At 45.7% G+C, this 23,411-nt stretch overlaps 1 protein-coding gene across 1 annotated transcript in view; it reads right to left on the bottom strand.

Moving 5' to 3' along the window:
• Nucleotides 1–1,545: 1,545 nt before the first annotated feature.
• GPC4 (glypican 4) overlaps nt 1,546–23,411 on the bottom strand; it is a 39,169-nt gene continuing 17,303 nt past the window's right edge. Inside the window, exons 3-8 of the mRNA XM_009331695.1 lie at nt 13,941–14,106; nt 8,020–8,150; nt 7,679–7,825; nt 7,142–7,278; nt 4,769–4,944; nt 1,546–3,764 (exon numbers count right to left, since the gene is read on the bottom strand). Of these exons, the coding sequence (XP_009329970.1) occupies nt 3,556–3,764; nt 4,769–4,944; nt 7,142–7,278; nt 7,679–7,825; nt 8,020–8,150; nt 13,941–14,106 (966 nt within the window). The 3' untranslated portion in view covers nt 1,546–3,555. The remainder of the gene's footprint in view (nt 3,765–4,768; nt 4,945–7,141; nt 7,279–7,678; nt 7,826–8,019; nt 8,151–13,940; nt 14,107–23,411) is intronic.

Below are 23,411 nucleotides of genomic sequence, written 5' to 3' on the forward strand. Positions count from 1 at the left end.
GGGGGAGGGTGACAAACAGGGCCAGCAGTTACTGGGGGGATACACAATAATTAAAAGCATCCAAACAGATGGAAGGGATATTTATGTGCCTTGCTCTGAAATGTCCGACACCAGATGCTATGATGAGAAAGGAGCCAGGCCCACGCCAGAGGTCTCGCCTGGTCCAGCAAGCCTTATATCCAGCTAAAGCAATTAGAGGATGGTGACGGAAACTTCAGCACCATCAGGTCTAAGAAATGACCAATGTACTGAGAGGTTGCACCTTCCAGAATTAATACAACAACTTGCCCGCGAGGACAAAAGCCAGGTTGGCTCAGCTGGGGGGCATGAGCAGGACCCTGCCCCAAGGGCACGAGAGGACTCCTCTTGCTGCCCTGGTCATTTGTCCCAACTTAGGGTCACACCACCCATCACAGCACAAAATGCGACTCTGATTACAAGAGTCTCATTTTTTGCTCTCCTTTTTCCCCTTCATTGCTACCAGAAGTGTAAATACGGAGGCTGGTCCACTGGAGAAACCCAGAGCAGCTTGCATGCGCATGCCGTCTGCGAGGCTGTCGCAGCACGGAGTTGTACATGCTAGAGCAAGAGAGGCACAGAGCTGTTAAATCAGGTCCTTTCAAGGGCTGTATTTTTTTATTCCAACTCTTTGGGAGACAGCACCTCACGTGCCACCAAGAACACCACCTCTCTGGTTCATTTTGCATTTGAAGCTTCTTAACATTTCCATTAATTTTAATTATTAATTCTATATATGGGAATTTTTCTTTAAAACATGGTCATAATGGCAACGGTTATGTGAAAAAAAAAAAAAAAAAGAAATACTTGAAGGAAGGGAGCACATGCCTTCCTCAAAGCCAGCAGCATGCCTCGTCCCTACCCGTATGGTTTAGTTTACAAGCTCATGTCAGAGAGCCGATTTCACACACAAACACAAAATAAAAGCAGGAACACAACTTTTGATCATCCTACATTGATGTTTACTCTTGTTTCCTGTAGCCCCAGGTGACAAATCTGTCCTTTATATAGCGGAGGATCGTTGTGCTATTAACAAAGCCAACTGGACACGTTTAAAACTCACGGCAGGTCTTTGTGTTGGTGGCTTGTACCAAACTGAGGAATAATAATTAGTAAGCAATTAGATGTAAAGCGATAAATATAAATTCAGAAACATTTTTTTTCTGAGCAGAAACGCTCAAGAGCAGGAGAATTTACAAGCAGCTTTCTTACACATGAACACTTACGCCAAGAAGGGAGATGTTGGAGAAGTCAGCCCCTCTGAACACAAGGGCTTTTGTTCCACCATTCTCTGAGCTCTGAAGAAGTTTAATTTTTTTTTTTTTTTTTTTCTTCATTTAACTTTGCCGGCCTGCCAGCTGGGTATAAGCCAGAAGGGTTATCCAGTCAGACCTTACTGCGATATATTTACAATGGTAGTGCATCTAAGGTTTGTTTATTCCGGGATTAAAATTCAAATGGCTAGAACCATTTAAATAATTAAAGGGCAATCAGAAAATGCCATGAAACCAAACAAATCAGGAAAAGTCATGGAAACCATCAGCAATATTTAATTCAGAAATTCTCTTTGTTAGGGAACTTAGCTGAAAGAAAACAGCTGGATGTAGTTCAACCCTCTAAATTAAAAACAATCTAACAAGGTCTACAGGGATAACTCTTTCAGCTATATATTGGAGACCAGATTCACTTCTACCAAGTAAATGTAATAGCACTCAAAGCTAGAAAGGAAATTCCTCAGAACTGAGGTAGTTTCTAAGTATCAGCACATTTTCCAATTCCTCGCAAGGCAACTTAGCTATTTACAATCCATTTTTTCCCACACATAAATTTATAACTTTTTCAATTTTATGCTTCCATGATTTATTTTCTAAAGAAAAATAATCTAGCCAGAATATCCCTACTCTACTAACATCATGTTTTAATAAATAACTGGCTACTTCTAGTAAAATTAAGCCTCCAGGATTGTTTATACCAGCCAAGAATACTCCGTCTTTATAGCTTTGCAGAAATTTGGTGTGAAAATAAAGTTGAATATAACGCTGACCCTGAGCTAACAAGTAATTAATGCTTCAATATAAAAATATAAAATTATCCTTACAACACAAGGGTGGAACAGAGAAAACCCTCTCTCTCTCTGAATTGCTCTCCTGGCTGGATTCCAGCGTCCAGCCAGACCTAAAGGCTACCTAAAGCAGGAGGAGACGTGCAGAATAATTTTGAGTCTTTCCAAAGACTTTGTTTTCCCTAAACTATTTTAAAAATTATTTCATCTCTTTTCTTAAAAATATACATTTCTTTTATTAATGAGTTGCCGTTCACCACAACACTGTCCCAACTGCGAAAGCACAGGTAGAGGAGGGTGTCTCCGGTAGTGCCGAAAAGCTACAGCCGCTGGGCACCGGCTCCCAGGAGACCAAATGCACCGAAAAGGAGGCGTCTTCAGCCCTGCCAGCTCCTGCCTGCTCCTACTCCGATCTGACTGCAACAGTGCCGCGGGTCGCTGCCCGCCTGCTCCTTCCCTTCTGCCCCCCGTCAGAGAGGAAACAAAACTCTTGCAAAAACAAATCCTCCCCTCCCACAAAGTATTCCTTAAAAACAAAACAAAAAAAAAAGAAATTAAAAAAATTAATCCAGCGTTCACCTAACAAATTTGCAGACAAGACACATGTGGGCATTTGGATCTGCGACACGACAAGTTGCTTCCAACCGAACAAGTTTAATGCCTTATTCCCACGGGGGATGCACGTCAGGAACTGACCTACAGGAGTTACAGCTAATTGCAAGGACCCCGGGGAACAAACGACAACTCTTCTTAGCGTCTGCGGGACTGGAATTCTCTGTAGTCTCTTCCAATTTAACCAAACCTCCTGTAAAGAAAGTAAAACCTGCTCCTGGCATTAACGCCCTATGCAAACGGGGCACTTGGCACACTGACCAGCTCTGCCTTCACCTTCTCTTTTACCACATAATAAAGACAAATTACTTCCACTTCTTTCAAGACAAGGCAACTAACATAATGTGGATAAATGGGAAGTTAACTACATGAAACATGTTTTCTGCTTGTTGGGCAATTATTTTTTCCCCCGTAAGATAACATGATAAATAAAACCTGCTTCTGTACAGATATTTCTCATTTCAGAAACACATACTTGTTACAGGCCAAGAGAAGACCCTGGGGTTTTTTTGTTTTCATAGGAAATACAGTAAAATAAAATAAAAAAAAAAGAAAGAAGAAAAGTGATAAAGACACAAATGCAGAGCTAACTACAGGCTTGTATATACATTTTTGTTATCCACCTCTAACATGGACTCTTGGTGAATGGGACAGACTGGTAGTCCCTGTTCCTGTTACTCCCAGAATAGCAAGGGAAAAAAATAATCAGTATCTTAAAACCAGTGGCAACATAGTAAAAACTGTACACTGTTGTCCATTAACTTAAAAAGCAAAGTCCCTAGATGGTATAAAAGTGAAAGCAGGTGCCTTCTAACTTTGATAATAAAAGTCTTTCCCTCCCCCCACCCCCCTACGCTGCACAATTATCTCCATTGTCTTTGCATGGCCAAGAACAAAATGCTAAGGAGCAAGGCTGCTTGTGATAAACCGCTCCTGGTAGCGGCAGAAGTGTTCACGTTCTTATCGCTCTTGTTGGAGTTCCCAGTGACTTCGGTGGCATTGAACTCGAACTCCAGGGAGCACTGCTGGAGCTCGCAGCCGCTGCCGCTCTCCTCCCCGCTGCTCTCCTCACCTGCGGGAGACAAACACATGCTGTCCACCTCTGCCATCTGCAACGCCAGGCTTCACTTGCAGAAGGCAGCAGTGGGGGAGGAAAGGCGAGCGTGTGGATGTTTCAACATTTATGAGATGTAAGCACGGGTCCTCTGGTTAATGCGACTTCCGCGTGCCGTTCGTCACACCCATTCGTACCGGTGGATGAGAAGCTGGACATGAGCCAGCAATGGGCGCTCGCAGCCCAGAAAGCCAACCGTATCCTGGGCTGCATCCAAAGCAGCGTGGCCAGCAGGTCGAGGGAGGGGATTCTGGCCCTCTACTCTGCTCTGGTGAGACCCCACCTGCAGTACTGCATCCAGCTCTGGAGCCCTCAGCATAAGAAAGACACGGACCTGTTGGAGCGGGTCCAGAAGAGGGCCACAAAAATGATCAGGGGGATGGAACACCTCTCCTGTGAGGACAGGCTGAGGGAGTTGGGGTTGTTCAGCCTAGAGAAGAGAAGGCTTCGGGGAGACCTTACTGCAGCCTATCAGTACTTAAAGGGGGCTTATAAGAAAGATGGGGACAGACTTTTTAGCAGGGCCTGTTGCAATAGGACAAGGGGGAATGGCTTTAAACTAAAGGGGGTAGATTTAGACTAGATCTAAGGAAGAAATTTTTTCCACTGAGGGTGGTGAAACACTGGCCCAGGTTGCCCAGAGAGGTGGTGGATGCCCCATCCCTGGAAACATTCCAGGTCAGGCTGGATGGGGCTCTGAGCAACCTGATCTAGTTGAAGATGTCCCTGCCCACGGCAGGGGGGTTGGACTAGATGACCTTTAAAGGTCCCTTCCAACCCAAACCATTCTATGATTCTATGGGAACAACCCCCCTCGCACAGCCTGTCAGAGATGCCGGTTCCCACCCTCTTTACTAACATGCGTACCCATAGCTGAAGCTTAACCAGCTACCCCATGTTAGCATGAAATCCAATTAAAAAGGGAAAAAGAAAAAGTAAAAGGCAAACAACAGCAAACATACTTATGTCAATGAAGTCGACATCGTTCCCACTGTACGCATTCTTCAGCTTGTTGGTCATCACCCGCAGAGCCATGATTTGCCGGCGAATCACCATGTCTGGCTTGGTAATATCAACTTCTACCTCTGGGTTATTCACTTGACTTGCTAAGCCATTTCCAGTCACGGCAAATTCATACCTGAAAAGAAACCGTTCCTGCTGGTACTGGAGCTGCAGCTCGGTGGAGCCCCGTGCCGACGGGCGAGAGCATAGGAACTGAGCCCAATGTGCTTTTCCCATGTGCTAACCCTCATGGAGCCCTTCTCCGGCTTTTTACCCCATCTCCCCTCCCTGCAACCTGAGCAGCATGTGAAATTAAACACTGTTTTCATATGCCCTGTGCCACAAAGGCAGGGGAAAGACAATTTTCTCCCCAACTTGAAAAGAGAAGGAAGATCTGGGGTCTATGGTAATAATGGCTTCCAACAGCATAAATCAGCTCGCTGCAGGCAACAGAGCAAAACAAGCTGCTGAGATGCCTTGACGCCCAGTTAGATGACACTTTCAGGAAAACAGCCTTTGGGGCCATAGTTATCCCAGAGAAACCTATAGTAACTGTTGGAGGCAAGAATGTCATTCTGGCTTTGCATAATGCACCTTAACCATCAAGCTGGGGTATTAAATGTGTACTTATCACCACGCAGACATGAGATGCGATTTCCCTAATAACCCCAGCAGGAGAAACATCTGTGTTGTGAAGATGAGGTAACACAACCCCACGCATCGAAGCAGAGTAGAGCTGAGCTGCTCAGCCTGAGGAGGCGTGCATGTTCAGGTCTGAACACACGTACGGCCTCTTGGTTTAAAAGAGAGACTGAGCCACAAAACCCAAAAGAATACGTCTCCTGAAACAGGTATTTGGAGTATCATCTTATAGAGCAGGGATATGACACCTTTTTTTCCTCCTCCAATTAGTTGACTTGCAAGAAAAATCACTGTTTAACAGAAGAAAACATTACTTTTGCTTAGTTATGATGCCAACATCAGTATCATGAGAGAGAGAAAAACATTTAGCACAATCTACTGCTCCTGGAGACCTGGCAGTGAGATATAATCATACGTCTGAAGGGCATGCTCAAACCCTGTCCTTTATTTGGGAGAGATTATTATTATTATTATTGTTGTTGTTGTTGTTGTTGTTGTTATGATATGTGATTAATATTATATGTTGCAAAGAGGTCAGAGAGAGACCAAAGTGTGGAAGACTACTGAACTTTTAGCTTATTGGAGCCACAGAGAAAAGAGCAAAGCAAACTATCTTGCACAACCCACATAGGATGGCAGTAGGTCCAGCCTCCCCCAGACACCCGCCTCTGTCTCCTTGCCCAGTGCTGCCAAGTCTCCATCTCCACTCCTTACTGATGCCAGACCTCATACACTGGGGAAATCTGCTGTGAAAAGCCCTGTACAAGCTGCTGATAAACAAGACCTCAGGAGGGGAGAACCATTTCTTGTTGCAGAGACCCAAACCATCGCCCTGGCCAAGCAAGGCCGTTTCAGGCACACACAAAATTGTGCAAAATTTATGCAGTATGGCTCAGTCACATGGCCCAAAAATATCAAGGGCAAAAACTGTTATTACTTATAAAAACTACTGAAAAACCCTGGATGACTTTTTTTTTTTTTAATGGAACATCTTGGATTTTGCTTATTTCCTCAGTAAGCAAATAGAAAAAAAAGAAACTCTTATTTCCAAAATAAAAGTTAAGCAGTTACATAAACCATATGACAGAAAACCTTTGGCTTATTCATGTGTTGGTAATTTCTTCCTTAGAAGAAAAAAAAAAGAAAAAAAAGTTTTGTAACTCCTTTTCCATAAAAAGCGTGCATGAAAACCACTGGCCCCCTCGTGCCACTGACCTCAGGAGTGGAGAAGCAGACCTGTCACCAGACCCCGTCTCCCTTGCCCCTGCTCAACAGGGAACCCAGCAATAGCTCCTGGTAGAAACACCAGCTGGAGGCACTGGGGCAACAGCGCTGCCAGACAACAGGAGCATCCCTGCTCTTTGGCCGAGCTACAGGATTTTGTACAAATCACCTCCCCAGACCTGTGAGCAACTGGTAAGAGGTTTAGGTCCAAAGAGAGACGCTGTTATCTAGATCTACAGACTCAGTTCTCTCCTTTAAAACAAACCACCAGGTAAAGCTTGGACAACCCTTTAGCTTTGCATTCAAGCTCCCTCATCTACAAAAAAAAGGGGTAATGGCAGCAGCCTGTCTCGGGGGAGCTGGGGTCAGTCCCGTAAGAGCAGAGGGCTCGGGGAGAGGAGCCGGCACACCGGGAAAGGCTGGAGCAAGAGGGAGAGAGTTAACCGGGGACGGCAGCATCGCCAAACCTGCTCTTGGCACTCCCGTTCCAGCACTCGTTCTCATTGACAGTGCCTACAGACATCTTTTCATCGTTGCAGATGTTGCCAGGGAGAGATGACCAAAATTTTTTGGCTTGCTTCAGCTTCTCTTTCACATCAGTAACCTATTAAATAAAGGAAAAAAAAAGAAACACAGGACATAATCCAGAATACCAAATACTCATTAAAAGTGAAGCTGGAAAGTTATTTTTTATCACAACAGACGTGTATAGGCCAGATCTTCACGTTGCGTGTTTTGATGGTTGATTTACTTTTTTAATACAAAATTAAACACCGCTCCTCCAACACATATTACTCATAAGCCAAGCCTTTAAAACAGGCACTTTTCTGACATACAAGCGTTGAGGTAATTCACGTCTAGAGCCATAGGCAGATTACACCCCTCAGAGAGTTTAAGACAGCCAAGGAATATTAAGAAACCCTATAAATTACAAATGGAAAATTATACACTGCGGTACATGGGTGTGAAGCGCCTGCATGGCACCAGCAGGACCAGGCACTCACCAGTCGGTCCAAGCTTGTGCCAGCAGCTGTAGTCGGCCGCTCCTCCGGGTTGTAGGGCCTAAAACGAGCGCTGAAACCGCTTTCGGAGACGGAGCGAGCGGCCCGGCCCTGGGCAAGCGTTTTTGGCTGGCCGCATCCCTGGAAAACCTACATGAGAGAAGGAAAGGGTTTTATGAAGTGGGAGGTCACAAGAGCCAGGCTCCAGCCCAGCCCCTGCCCAAAACAATACATCAGCTTTATATATACTTGAAAGGACATTAAAGAAAAAAACATATCGACAAGAATAGGGAAATAAAACACATTGGATAAATAAAGCCCGAGCATCCTCTTGGCCCATTTACCTTCTGAGACACCTGCATGCTGTTCTCCTGCATGTTCATGATCGCATCCGAAATTTTCACATCAATGGGGTCCATGACTGACTCAATGTTGAAGGGACCCTCCAGCCTTTCTGCTACCAGCAGCATCGAATCTAACACAAAGAGAGAAACGAAGGCTTTTAATGGAGGAGCTTCAAGGGTAACAGATAACAAGGATAACAGATTGAGCGCACAGACATTAACCACCGCAACGTTGCTTCTGACCAGAGCACATCTCCAGGAAACATTCTGCTCCTTTCCCAGAGCCTACAACTTCACCAGGCACTTGGTGCTGCCAGCACCAAGCCACGGGCTCATATACATCAAAAGCCGCGTTAAACGAGGGAGAGCCATCGCAGCCTGCCAAAAGGCAGCCTGTAATCAGCTCCTCCCATTAGAACACGCATTACTAACACCCTCCTCTCCATGCTCCTTTATTAAGGGTTTCCTTGTGTCATTTGTTTTTCAAGACTGCTTTCAAAGCTGAGAGATAGAAAGCCACCGGCTTCCTCATGCTGGTCCTGAACGCAAGACACCAATGTGAAAGGGCCCAAGATGACCGCCGACACCATCTCTCCCTTATGGAAAGCTAGAGGCTTTGCTGTGCCTGGGGAAGCCAAGGGATTACACCTTCTGGCATCGCATGGCCAATTTGTACGAGGGAGACTGCATGAGACCAGGGTAAACACTGTGCACTAATGATATATTTGGCACATCTCTATGCAAGTGGAGATGGAAAAGTCCCTGAGCCAACACCAGGTCATTCCTCCTGTGCCGACATGCACATCCTCATCAAATACATCATTAAACATAGCAGCTACCAAACTTCCATTACTTCCTCTGGGAAATTATTGTCAGCATTAAGGCTTTCACCCTGCATTGCGTTTCAGCCCTCTCTCTGGCTCTCCCCTAGAAGGTACCTCCAGGTACACACCTCGTGCTAAGCACTCGTCTCTTCTTGCCCATTGCAACCTTTATTTAAACGTTTGTTTTCACTGCAGTCCCTCAACGCTGGAGCACCCTGTTTGTTGGTCTCCTCTCCTGCGTCACTTTGTGATGCTCTGCCACAAACTCATAATTTTCCAGTTGCATTTAATTCTTCAATTTTTCCTAGCCTGCGTGACGTAGGAGGCCAAGGCACAACGGCCCCTCCAGCCCTGAGGAAACCCTCTCCCGAGGAGCTCCTCCCTGCTCCCAAGGATACGCCTGTTCCCTTCCATTAAGGAGAAATGGGCGTTTCTCAGGCTATTAATTTCTCTTGAAAAGTGTTTCTCGTGACATTCATCCTCCTCCTAAGCGCAACAAGCAGAAAACTTCTGCGGCCTCCGGCTACCTGTTAAAGCCCTATAAAGATATTCAACACACTGAACAATCTCGTAATAACTCTGCCTTAGTGCCCAAGTCATGTAAACTACACTAAAAAAACCACAAACTGATGATAAATATACAATTAAGCTATTTGTGTATTTAAATAACAATAATAATAGCAATAATAGCAATAATAGCAATAATAATAATAATAATAATAATAAAAATAATCCAACACCAAATCCCCCACATGAATTGCAGATGTCTTCCTAGCCTGTAAATCCACTTTTTAAAGGCAACTCAGTATTCCAAACATTAGCTGGGTGTTAGTTAAGGGTCAAACAGTCAATCACCCCATCCTAAAAACCACGTCAGCCAGGATTCACGCAGCTCCGCCAAGGTGCCGACGTTTAGAGGGTGAACCCCGGGAGGAGCTGGAGCCCCCAGGAAAGCCCCTCGCCCTGCAGGCACACACCACCAGCATCAGTGATGGAGCTGTTGCAGGGCACGGCTGGAATTTAGGCGTCAGGGACTACAAACAGGTCTGAACTAAATGCATTAAAAAAAAAAAAAAAAGAAAGAAAAAAAAGAAGGTAATAACAAATGAAACAAAGAGTCTTAGACTGTATTGTGGTGGGCTCCAATAAAGTGATGCTTCAAATCTCTGAGTAATGACTGCTAGCATGAATATACCATTGTGCCCGAGGGGAGAAAAATGCTTTTGATGTGCTACCAAATGGAGACTTTTGTAAACAAGTGGAGCACAACTTAAATGTGTTCATCATTGTCAAAGCTTTTGGGGTTTTTCACGCGCATAAAGAACATCCCGGTGCAGTTTGCGGGAAGCCGCTCATTTCAAATAAAAATATTATGAATAGACAGATAATAAAATACACAACATGCATATTTTAAGGGAAAAAAAAAAAAAAGAAAAATCATTCCATTTTGTAACTACTTAATTCTCCAAGTGGCCAGGAAAGGCCGCAGATCAATAAAGTGTTTGTGAAAGACTGAAAGGAAACATAAACCCCAATTCTTCTGGCTGTTTGGCGTCTTTGTAAACTTTGAGCCGGGCAGGCCATCCACAAGACCATGGGAATGTAGAGCGAATTGGGTCCTTTGTTAGCGGGGGTGCCATGGCGTTACATGTATCACAGCCCAGGAATGCAGCCTCCGCATTGACTGCGGATAGAGAAAATGCAGTCGGCCTCCAGCAGAGCTGCCAAAGCTGGCAAGAAAAGATAAGGAAAGTAATAATTGCCCTTGGAGAATATATTCAACTGGAGCTCTTCAGGAGCTGGGATAGATACTGGCAAGGAGCACTAAAGGAAATAAACTTTCATTAAAAAAGCAAAAGAAAAAAAGCGGGGGGGGGCCTCTACCTCATCCACAGTTTTGATTTTGGGGGTATCCTGCAAACTTTTTACCTCCCACCAGGAGCTGGCTGGTGTCCCCACCAGCAGTCGTGGTGAGCAGCGATTCCCTCTGGCAGCCACGTTTGACATTAATAGGGTTGGCTGGGGTTCAAGATAACGCCAGCATGTCAAGAGGGGAGGCACGCTGCACTAAAACCAGAAATGAAGCTTCATGCAACTCATCTCCCAAAAAGATTTTCCATTATTGGGAGAGAGGAGTTGATTATAAATATCAATTATTTTGCCCCGGCTCTGGTGCAAAATAATTGATATTTACAAGCCATGGTGAGGTGGCTCAGACCTGCTTCACAAAAAAAAGTCTGGCAGAGCGAAAAGCGTACCCTGGCCGTTTATTACAAACACACAGCGTGACAAAGACTGTCTCTCCTCCCTGTAATGGGGAGATACAAGTGGAATGGGGGGGGAGGGAAAAAAAAACCAAACCCCAACCCACATCAGATAGCCCATCCCTTAAAGACCCTTTTCCTCCTGCATACATTTGTCCTTGCTACTGGCATTGAGACAATCCTCGGCAATTCTTTCGCATTGTGCCACCAATAATCAGAAACCCACATCTTCAGCCGCACTGTCTGACTTGAAGAACAAAAGGCAGTTTTCAGTCTTAACCCCAAGATCTGATTCAAAAGGGGAAGGAAGGAGGGGGAAGACCTTGACCATTCATTAACAACAATCTTTTTTTTTTTTTTTTAGGGAAAAAAAATTCTTTGCACAAGAAGTAGTACTCCAGAAATTTATATGGAGCCTGAATTCGACATCTTTGAGCAGACTAAACCTTGGGGGGTGGAATCATGAAAAGGCACTGGAGATTAACACTGTTCATTCAGGAAAGCTCCAACCCCCCCAGCAGCTTGTTTGAAACAAAGTATACCCCTGTCTAATTGGTGTACAATTGTGTCAGGAATAGAGGGCGAAATAATTTAAAGATAGTTAAATGGGAGAACAGAGTACAATTCGGTCATTATTTCATATGCTGCAACTTTAAACAGTACTTTGCAGAAGTAAGGAAGTATAAAGTCTTCTTGTCGCAAAAAACCCTACAGACTTTACATCCCAGTTTGGAAAAACTTTACGTAAGTGACTTACATATAGACCCACTAACACATGCACATACGTATTTTATACGCACATGCACCCAAATTCATATATACTTGCAGCATTTGTTGTAAGTTCTCCCATTTAACTATCTTTAAATTATTTCGCTAGGTTCAAAATCTGGTTTTGACACATAATAAATCATTGCCATAACTTAGTACTTAAACCTGCAATGCAAAACAGCATCGAGCCCATGCAGGTGGTTTTTTGTTGTTGTTGTGGGGTGCTTTTAGGGGGGATTTTTTTTGTTGTTTTGGTTTATTTATTTATTTAATCTTTTAAACACAAAAAGGATATTTGTGACATATGCCCTGCCCCAAACACCAGATCTATTTCATTTAATTTGCCTCAAGTGGCAAATTGAGATAGAAACCAAAATCTGGAACATAACCTGAACCTATTCAGTTATTAAACTGTCTAAACAAAGCACAGTTTAAGTTTTCAGTATCCGTACTCCACTGCAAGAATCATCCCAGTGTGCAAGAACCAAGCAAATACTGCCAATAAATGTAATGAAGCTTAATACCATACTTAAGTAATGAGTGGGCATGAAGCCCCGTGGGGAGGAAGCACCACAAGAAGAAAGCTTTGCATCCAACCTGGAATCACATTTATTTATTTTGCCTTGTTTAATAATCTTCATTATTGTATGCAGCCCCTGATCAGTCTCGTGTGACAGGGCTCACTGGCTTCCCCCGAGGTTCATTTTTAGCTGCATACCACCTACAGCAATTAGCTGCTTGTGCTTTTGTCTGTTTTCTGGCATTATGCCCTTCCCTTTCATGGGATTCCTCTTTTCTACTTGGACTAGATGTTTGCAAGTCTCCTGGCTTTGAGCTATTTCAGCAACAATTGTAGCTGAAATACTGAATATTCTCATGAGAAAGACGGCTGGGAGGAATGGGGGGGCAGGCGTCAGCCTCCCGGAGAATGACTTGGAAACCCAATTTAGTGTCACACTTAGCTCCCTATATAGAATACGCAGGCAAAAAAACGCCTTCTGAAGATAATACCCTGCACACATCCAGTTGGCACGGGCAGCAAAGTGAAAAGCCAGTGTGCAAAACACAGGAAAACAAGTTCTAAGATTTAAATCTAGCCCGAAATGCCCGTTCTCAGCAATTTCCCTTTTTTTATCTCACAGCTTAATGAAAGGGAAATCTTTTCTTTCTAATGGTCTTTTTTTTTCCACGAGTGGGATGGGAAGAGTACCGCAGCCTTGTCAGTAGCGGCAGATGCTTTACATGTGCACTTCATCACACATTAACTGGAGTGAAGCGACTGCTCCCAAAGGATGCTCATTCACAGATAAATCAAGCCTCCTGGAAAAGGAGCACAAATGAAAACATTTAACATTATCTATTGCCTGTGCTCCCAAAACGTGATGCATCGCCAATTCTGCTGAGCCTTGACCCAAGGTAGAATTTAACTTTTCGGTCTAAATTTCATATATCGAATGATACCCTTTATAAGCACGGAAGAGAAATAACAAACAGGAGGAAGAGGATGGCAAAAGCACTCGCACAGCATCGCGTAAGGCCTATCCACATTCCAAAAGGATGGTGGCCGAGCGCCAAATGAGCTGTTTAAAAACAGATTCAGACACATGTCCCATTCAATTTTTTTTAATGTAAAATACAGGCCTACAGCTTTTCCCAAAGCTCACCCCGGCTGGCAGGGAGACTCCCAGACTGCTGAGCAAGAAAACTGGCTTCAGGAAGGACAGCTATATGGTGACAACAATAAGAAGTAGTATGGAAAAAACAGCTTGCACACACACTTGCTCCAGCAAGAAGAGATGCTCCAAGCCTACAAGCACGTGGCAGCTCCATCTTCCTAAAGCTTGCTGCAACAGAGGTCACCGGCACAAGAAAAGTCTCATTTATTTAGAAATTAACGTGAACTGCAAAAGGTGTGCTGTATATAGAAGTGTGGAAGGAAAAGATACCCATCACAGACACCTAAAAAACCTGCTGTAGCTCAGCACAGTCACTCAAAAAAGCCATTTAGGTGAGGGACACAGTATCAATATATACTCACATGCCATTTTAACCCATATTGCCTTACCCATAAAGATATTCCACTCGGCGTCCAAGTCCCCTTGGTTGGCCAAGCAGCCTCTCATGACGTTAAAGCAGTAGTTGTAACAGGGCTTCACCGATACCAGACCTCGGCAGTATGGGCAGTACATCATTTTCAGCAGTGCTCGCGTACCCTGCGGCGTGGGGTTCACCTTTAAAAGAGGAAAAGAGGAAAGAAGAAGAAAATTAGCCCTCGGTCACTACAGCAAAAAACCCCACACAACTACCCCAGGGTGGGTGGGAACAGAGTTGTGCAGAGGAGATGCAATGGGGTCAGCCACTGCCATCCGGTCAGAGCTCCCGGCTTACGTGGTCCGCGGATCTGGGGTGCAGATGAAGGGGTTTGGCTCACCTCCTTGGGTGTACCTGCCACTCCTCTGCAAAATATTATCTGCACTGCAATACACCTTGTGTATTGTCAGACCCCTCCCTGGGCTCCAAGGACAGACACCTTGAGGGGACACGCAGCACTCGAGCTCAGGGAAGGCAGTAAAAAGCAACCAAGCCAAAAGGCGCAATGCAAGGCTGCACTATGCAAGCCCTGCTACAAACACATGCTGAAGAAGACAATGCCGAGATTTCTCAGGAAAAAGCGGCTGAGACGTGATGCCTGCCTCTATCCCCACACCAAACCTGCCGGGAGCATGCGCTCCTCCTCCGCGGCACTGTAGCTCGGCTCTTCCCGGACAATCGCCCAGCAGGGCTCTCCAGCAGAGAGACTGGCTCCTTTATCTTACATTCAACTCCTGCAACACAGCATTTACATGACAGATACCCGGGTTCATTTACACTCAGCACTCATCACGCTAAGCCATTCTGCACAACCGAAGGAGGTGGCAGCTACAGCCCCACAGCTGAGGACAGGCCAGGAGGAACCTCGAAGCCAACGTGCCGGCGATTTTGCACCTCTGGGTGTGCAAGTGGAGCTATCTAACAGCAGCGTCACCCCCTGAGCCCTCGACAGGGCTATTTTCCAAAGTGACTCATGGTCATTCATGTTTGATTCACTCTCTGGCCCAGCTTCAAAACATTCATTGAAACCATTTCCACCCAGCCGGTCTGAAGAGCATTAGCTCCAGCACCATGTACTACTGCCGACCACGTGGTGGGTCCGTCTAAAGCACTAAACAGAGAAGCTCCCTCAAGAGCAAGTTTAAGTGTTAATTAGCGACACATGAAAACGGAAAATTAAGATGTGATCAGAGATACGCTGACAAAATAGAAGCGGTCTCTGGTGTTTCAAGCAATGCCCTTGAGACATCTTGTAAGGCATTTATGGAAAGCGCTCTAAATAGGTTATGATCCGAGACCATGCTGAAGGAGGAGACACACGCGCAGCCCCAAGGAAGAGAGAAGTCATCCAATACAAATGGCTGGAGTTGTGGATGGCCTCCACATCTCATCTGCTGGAGGTCTGGAAACCGACTTCATGGCAGAGAGGATGACAGGACTAAATGGAGATGAACGTACGCAAGGAAGACCTGGTATAGCACATACACTGAGGACCTTACTATTGCGAAGCCCATCTCAGCACGAGGGCTATGGAGAAACTGAACATGATCTTCTGGTGCAAAAACTAGTTGGCAGCACGTGAAACAAGGAGGCAACAGATTTTAACAAAAACAAACCAGAAAACAAAAAACTCAACTACGTAATCAGGCTGGCTTTGCTAATCATAGAATGTTTCCAGGGATGGGGCATCCACCACCTCTCTGGGCAACCTGGGCCAGTGTTTCACCACCCTCAGCGGAAAAAATTTCTTCCTTAGATCTAGTCTAAATCTACCCCCTTTTAGTTTCAAGCCATTCCCCCTTGTCCTGTCACAACAGGCCCTGCTAGAAAGTTTGCCACCATCTTTTTTATAAGCCCCCTTTAAGTACTGATAGGCTGCAGTAAGGTCTCCCCGAAGCCTTCTCTTCTCTAGGCTGAACAACCCCAACTCCCTCAGCCTTTCTTCACAGGAGAGGTGTTCCATCCCCCTGATCATTTTCGTGGCCCTCTTCTGGACCCACTCCAACAGGTCCGTGTCTTTCTTATGCTGAGGGCTCCAGAGCTGGACACAGTACCCCAGGTGGGGTCTCACCAGAGCAGAGTAGAGCGGCAGAATCACCTCTCTCAACCTGCTGGCCACGCAATAACAACATCAGCAGATTTTTACACCCTCTTTTCTTATGAAAAGAGATGACGGACAAAAATCTGTTGTGTTTCTGACAACTCCAGAAAGACCACAGTTTCTCTTCAGTAGGCAAGAAAGCTGGTTAGAAAGACAGAAGGACAATTCTCTGCAGTTAATGGAGCTCAGTGCTGGATTTTGGCTGGCCAGCAATGTTCATTCAGACATCACATTACCCCTCTTTTGTCATCTTTACCCCTCTTTTGTCTGCAAGGAGCCTGTTTGGCTGAGCAAAAGGAGACTCGATGTAGAAAGCTGTTTGCGGTAGTGGGGGAATCAGATTCAGACGCTTCAGAGCATATATACATATATATATATATTTGGAAGGCGCAGCGGGAGCGGGAGCCCCAGCAGAAAGCTCCCTATCGGGCAGCCTGGCTTTAAAGCAGAGCTAGTTCAAACACTGGGAAGAGCTCAAGCAACAGAAACCAGCTAAATCAGATGATTTATAGTAGGAAAACTGAAAACAGACAAATGTAAAGGTATCATCTGCCATCCAGATGGTGCAGTCCTTGCATAACAAAAAAGTTGCAGGGGGGAAGAGGGAACTAAACAACATCTCACACCCAAAAACAGAGCTCTGAAGGATGCCCCAGTTTAGTAGTTTAGTCGTTTCTCCGATAAAAATCTCTTCCCATGACACTTGGTGGTAGGTGCCAGGACCTCCACATCTAGTCCTGAGGCTTATCAGCAGATCCCAGCCGTCCTAGCACTGCTGGTCCTCAAAGAAGCACTCTGCATCCTCCTCAGGAAGAAAATTAGGAAAAGGTTGATAGCACCAGCCAAGTGCTACAGCAGTTTGAAGCGGGACAAGGAGCAGGAGACTTCCCCAACCCTATCCTGGAAAGCTGCAGCTTTATGAAAGGGAGTGCACGGCAACGCGTTGCAAAAAATCACCCGCACAGCAGTGACCCAGGAGGCACCTTCCCATCTTAGGTTCCTGGCTCGCCCCGCACGGCTGCAATCCTGCAGCATCTGCCCCGCTTTGATATTTCATAGGGGTTGATCTTTATGAATCCCAGCAGATGCAGGGGAAACTGAAGCCGCTTTCCCGCGTTCCACGGCAGACGACACGGGACGGTCACTTGGATTAGATCCTTTGAACAAAGACCCAGGATGATTTTAAAAGCAAACGGGGTTTTGCTTCCTTCCCTACGTAGGTTTGCGGCTCTGAGCCCTACACAGAGCTGAGCAAAGGGTGACGGCAAACGGGGCGATGAAAAGACAAACCCCAGCCTGCAGTGAGTGCCGAACCAAGCCCTAACTAGTGCTGGACATAACCCACAGGGAAGCTGTTAGTTTGCGATACTAACAGCAATGCAGGTGAAAAGGAAGACACAGGGGAAATTCATCAGTCCAGATCTGGCATTTTATGGTGTCAGAAAGCAACAGGAAGGCACAAGCAGAGATCACCTCTAAGAGAGTTTCGGGGAAGATTATGAGCAATTACACCTCGTTACAACAGTGATAAATGCCTGACTGCTGCGTATCGCTGCAACGAGAACCTTAACCCCTGGCAAGGGGCCCGTACCCGGTCCAGACCAACTCTAGATCTGTCACTGGGCTGTGCCATATGTTGCACTGGCAATTCTTCACAAGCTTTTAATGTTCACTCTGCCACACCAGGTGCAAGCTCTTAAAACACCATTGTATGTAACAGTAAACCCAGATATGCTTTGTTCTGGGGTTGTGTTTATCTTGGAAAGCAACTCAAGTTCATTCAAACTCTACTCTAGAATGACCCTCAAAAACCAAATAATCTCCTTCCTAATAAAGCAGAGTCCCAAAGAAAGCTTTATTTGCTGAAAAGGATTTACTCTAGTAGATTTGAGCCCAGGTAGTAGTATGCTGTAGTGCACATACCCTGTAAAAGCTTATAACAGGAGTAAACGCACTCCAATCCCTTCCTTTTATCTTGTGAAATTTATTTCCTTTCCGTGGCATTCCACGCCACTGCAGCAATCCATCACCCTGCGGTTTCATCATGTAAATTACAATTTGTCCATGTCTATACGCTTTGTCAAACGTGAAGATTAAAAGCTGCTAACAGATGTGTTTTGGCACCAATCTTCACATTCGTATCAAACTTGCTCCTTAAAAACACAGATTTGCACACAATCCACAAAAATAAAGTGAAAAGCAAACAGTTCTGGGCTTTCCGGGCTTAATCCAAACGTTTCATATCATATTTGTTGAGGTACACCCAACTTACATTTACGGTGAAGATACAATCATGTTCTTGTAAAAATGACGTGCTCTTGGTAAAATAAAATCTGGTTTTTGTTGGTACCTTGTCATATCCATCCCATTTCAGAGTCTCACATAAGGGAAACAGTTTGCCCTATGTCCTTAGCCTTTTCCAGCTTGTTGGAGATTGCATCTGGATGGATACGTCTGGTAGAAACTTCACCATGAAAGCACACACCTATCAAGTGAAATGCCTTAACAGCCTACCACAACGCCACCCCAAAAAAAAAAAAATTCAAGAAAAACTAATCTGTGCAAGCAGATAAAGTTCAGAGAAGCAACCGGTTTCTTTTTCCCCTCCTTCCAAAGGCAAGGAATAGCTGGGGAAGGATGACAGTGTTCCAGCCATGGATGGTTCTGTGGCGAGCTCCCACCAGCTGCCAGACAGCCAGAGCCACATTTTGTTCTCTCATTCTACCCTCAAGTTAACATTAAGAATGTTAATAACAACATTTAAAATCCTGTCAGCTTTAATAACTATTTATAATAACACTGATAACTCAGGCTTTCTTATTTTCCAAGCTTGCACAACAACAGTGTTGCCATGCCAGCAGCACAGCCACCAAAAAACACAAAAATCCAACAATTTGAAAATAAATGCAGTGAAATTACTTTTGATTTATACTGTGTTTTCTCTGCAAAAAACTGAATTAGGGCAATACTGGATAAAGAAGACTGAAGGAGTAACTTCTCAGTGACATGAAAGATGATTTCCTGACTTCAAAAACTAACTCCAAAGCTGACTGAAGGACTGTGGGATGCTCCAGGTGTGAGCAGCCAATTTAGACAAGCGAAGTGTCGTCAATTTTTGGGACCAACACAACCTTACTTGCATCATTTTTTCCTTCTCTCAGTGTTGTGCAAGAGCATCATCTTGGCACATGCCGGTCCAGACGTTCAGCTCACTGTGAAGCACAAGATCACTCAGGCGGCTCTTGGTTTGCTTCCCCACCCCAAATATTCCAATGAAAGTGTTTTGGAATTAACTACGCATTTAACCAATTTTTCTGGCCCGGTGCTAGCACACGAATAATTTAGAAAGCATCTGGTTCAACCACAGATTTGGGCCTCCAAGGTCTTGCACAAGGGAGCACATTCAGGAGCAATACTTGGGAACCGCACAGCTCTGTGCCTCGTCAGTATTCGCTACCTGTGGCGATGTCTGCTGCAGCTTTATCTTGTTGGTTACAGTCACCTCTGTGTGAGGAAAAGTTCAAGAGTACATTTACATTTGATTCCCTAGTTACAGCTTGCTTTTCCCCCTCCCGAGATGTGACACTGCCAGAGAGGAACAGCAAAGCTCCTGAGAATCACGCTGCTGGTCACTCGACCTGCTCAGTCTCAATATTAACGTGTCAAAAGGGGAGCACCGTGTGCTTGTCTTCCCCACCAGCACCCCCAGCCCAGAGGGGAGGGGGTGGGGGGGACTCCGGTGCCAAGCAGACGCCTCTTCCACCGAACGCTTAGGGAGTGACGCAGCATCTCCTGCTCTTGGTGTCCTCAGGACCAGCACGCCTTTCAAACAAAGCTTGCTCTCCAAAGCACCTGCCTCTCCCCGACCCAGAGACACAGCAGATAATTAGGAGCGTTCTGTTTGCTTTGATGAGCAAAACAGCAAGAACATTTATCTTGGCAGCTACATCCAAAAACTTCCTTAGTTATCCCTCACATTGTTTTCAAAATTAGCAACAGAACGACAGTGTGGGGGGAGGCAAAGAAAGGAAAAAGAAAGAAAAATAACCCCACTGGACTGAAATGCTCCTGCATGATGCCATCAGCTCCAAACCCACAGCCGCATCCATGCGCACTCTCGGCACGTTAAATCAGCGATGATTGCTGCTTGAGCATGCTTTAAAGGCTATGCCTAGCGCAGACCCTCAGATGGCTGGAGCTGAGGCAGATGCAGCCACATTCTTGGCAGGTCTTCTCAGGGTCATCTTTGATGTGGAGAAGTGCTTGGTATTGTTTTCTGCATTGATGTTTGCCCTTGGCACGTGGAAGGCAACGTCCTTGTGCACGGCGGCCCCTCGGTCTGGCCCCACGGCTTGCAACTTGCTGCCTGGACAGCACTGCTCCTTCAGAGGCCCCTCTGCAACATTAAAAGGGCTCCTCGGCTCTTCTGGCTGGTTCTCGGTTGCCCATTAAGCAGCAGGATCTGTCCCCCGTCTCCTCTCAATGCATGCAAGGAACACATTTCTGTCACTTCCCTAGGAGGGTTTGCTCTTACCAAAGGGTGCCCAGCTTCGCTGGATATAGGAACATGAACTTCTTCCTGAAGAAGGATTAAGGACACATTCCCCTTAAGTCAAACCAAGGGCAAAGACAGCACAAAGGGAGATTGGACCTTTGCTCTCTGACTAAACTTTTAGATCCTCAGATGGTAATTACGAGGGGCACAACATTTACTGAAATAGGAGCTCAGTGCCCTAATATTTTTGATGATACAGGCCTTAATTCTTACTCATTCAGTGTTTTATTATTTTCACCACTGCTTCTCCTAAGCTAATGTCTGGTCCACATTCTGCATCCATGCTGAAAAGGGCAGGAGCCACGGTTCAGGAGATGCAGCTGGAGGTACGGGAGCTCACGCAGGCCAGCAGTAGGTTGGTTTATGCAGGTTCAGCGCTTCACCTTGTGCTCCACAGATGCCTCATTAGAGATGAGGCAGCTCAGAGCAAAGAGGGTTAAAAACCCACCAGACTCTCGCTCCAGCTTTGGAGTGGCTGTGGGAAGGCAATCACCTGCCCCCTCCACAATTCTCTTCCATAAACGGTTTGAAGAAAATTCCCTCCTTGGCTGCTATCACCACACTTCATTAGGGAAGAAATGCTGATACCAAGGAAGCTGAGCCTCCTCCACCCACCGCAAACATCTCCAGCAGCTTCCTCTCGGCTGTTAATGTCTCTTGAGGACAGCAGATGAGGAGGCAGACGTATTCCTCATATGAAACTGTGCATTATTTCATACGGCTCATATCTGTGCTTCCAAATTAAACACCATTTCTTGCATACAGCTTTGAAGCTGCTGCCCTTCCCAGGGTTCCCAAGGATGGGCTTGAAGCCCCTTTCCAGCAGCTTAGCTGCTTTGGTGGCAACTGCACCTCATGTGGCTTTCACCACGCAAATGCTTGTTGGGGAGGTGATTTGGGAGCCTCCAGAGCTCCCAGCAGTTCCTCAAACGATCAGACACAAGGGCAAGAGGGAAAAGTGGTAAAAGAAGCCCAAAACAGCAGTTCATCAGCATAGATCTCCTGGGGGGCTACAGAAAACTCTCACCACCACTGCAACTGCAGGAGGTCCCATCTGCACGTCCCCATCTGCAGCTCTGCGGAGAGACAGTGACGCAAATACAGGGGTTCGATGTCGCGTGGCTGCATGCTTCATCCATCACACCCCTCCTCTGCTGACCTCCAGCCAGACCTCCTCTCCCAGCCCTTGGGTCAAGCAGGCTCCTCCTGACCCTACAAAACACTGTCAGGGGGCTCAGTCCTTGACTTCGCCTTCTTCTTCTCCCCACACAACGGGGACCCTCCATCCCATACCTGTAGTTGACCTGCACCCAACAAGCCCCTGGGCACTTTGCCCTCAAAGGTGTCATGACCCTTGACTGGGCTGTGGGTTTAATCGCATGTAACTAATTAAGGGAACATCTCTGCAGCTTGAGAACAACCCAGTTGTGGGTTCTCACCCTTTTTCGGTCACTCTGGGCTCTGGCTTGTATTTGCTCCTTTTTTCCACCCCTGGCTGGAGCAGGAAATGTCACTGCTGGCAGCAATTTAACCCGGCTGATTTTAGTGCTTGTTGAGGGCTAAGTAGCAAGCGAGCAATTAGGGGATGGGCAGATTTCCGTCTCCCGAAGGCGAGGGCAGGAAGGTCAGAGAGAAAGCACCAGGCATCAGCAGGCGACAGAGGGAAGCGCTGGAGGCCCCCAGCCCCTCGCAGTCCACCGCAGATGCAGGACTCATCTCTAGCAGGCAGAAATGGCATCCTGGGTTTTCTCAGGATGGATCTGGAGAATTTTGTACTTTTTGGGTCCAAAGGAAGGAATTTGAGGGGTGAAGACTTGAGCATCAAAATTATGGGTTTTAGACAGTTTGAAAAAAGTCTGTGCTTTCTCTCCATTGTGTGTTTGGGCAGCAGCACATGGCTTCTGATCCATCCAATGCCGAATTAAACTTATTTCCTAGCATTCTGGTTCAGAAATGAAGCATACTTGCAGCTTTTCAATATTCTCTATTATTTTCCCCCTTTAGTCTCAAACTCACGCAAGAACAATACCTTTCTAAATGCATCTCCCTAGTGAAGATGTAAAAATACATCGGATCATTAAAAAGCCATGAAGGTTGTTCTATTGTAAAGTGCTCTTTGCTCTCCTGATAGCACCCCGGGAAAGTAAAAAGCATCTGGGTCTTGCAGTAGTTTGTATTTCTCCTCCTGAGGATTTTCAATTAAACATTTTTAACTTGCTTGTTACAAAACACATGAAAAGTAAAACTAATTTGCATTACTTCGGACATTTTTTCATAAAGAAGAATAGAAGATTTATCCCTCAAGTTAATCCCTGGTATAAGCAGTCATCCCACTACAACTCCTGAGTAAAGATAATAAGGAAGCAAAGTCAATGGAGTCATTATATAGAGCTCAGCAAAGCCGGGCTAATCTATATGTAATGTGGGAAGCCCCAAAACACAACCGCAAAGCAGCAGGCATAAAGAGATCAGCTTTTAAACCCGCATATAGAATTTCGCATTGTGTCTTGCAGAAACGTGATGTTAGATTTCCACTGAATGAGATTAAAACACTGTAGAAAAGATTATTATCCCTTCCACTGCTGCAGCTAAAGCTTAGGTATTCAGCAGCAGAGACTTTTGCTACCACTTCGAAAAGTCAATCCGTTGCAGGATTTCCAGTGCAACTTGTGAAACTGAAGTGGAAAATGCAGTAACTGTGATTGTCCACGGCGCGTGAGCTATTTTTGCAGCTGAGTGGATCTGTGGGTAACCTTCCCCACTTGAGCAATTAATTCTAGAGTTGAAGG

Source organism: Pygoscelis adeliae, unplaced genomic scaffold (assembly GCF_000699105.1).
Source record: "Pygoscelis adeliae isolate BGI_AS28 unplaced genomic scaffold, ASM69910v1 Scaffold79, whole genome shotgun sequence".
NCBI classification, from domain to species: Eukaryota; Metazoa; Chordata; class Aves; order Sphenisciformes; family Spheniscidae; genus Pygoscelis; species Pygoscelis adeliae.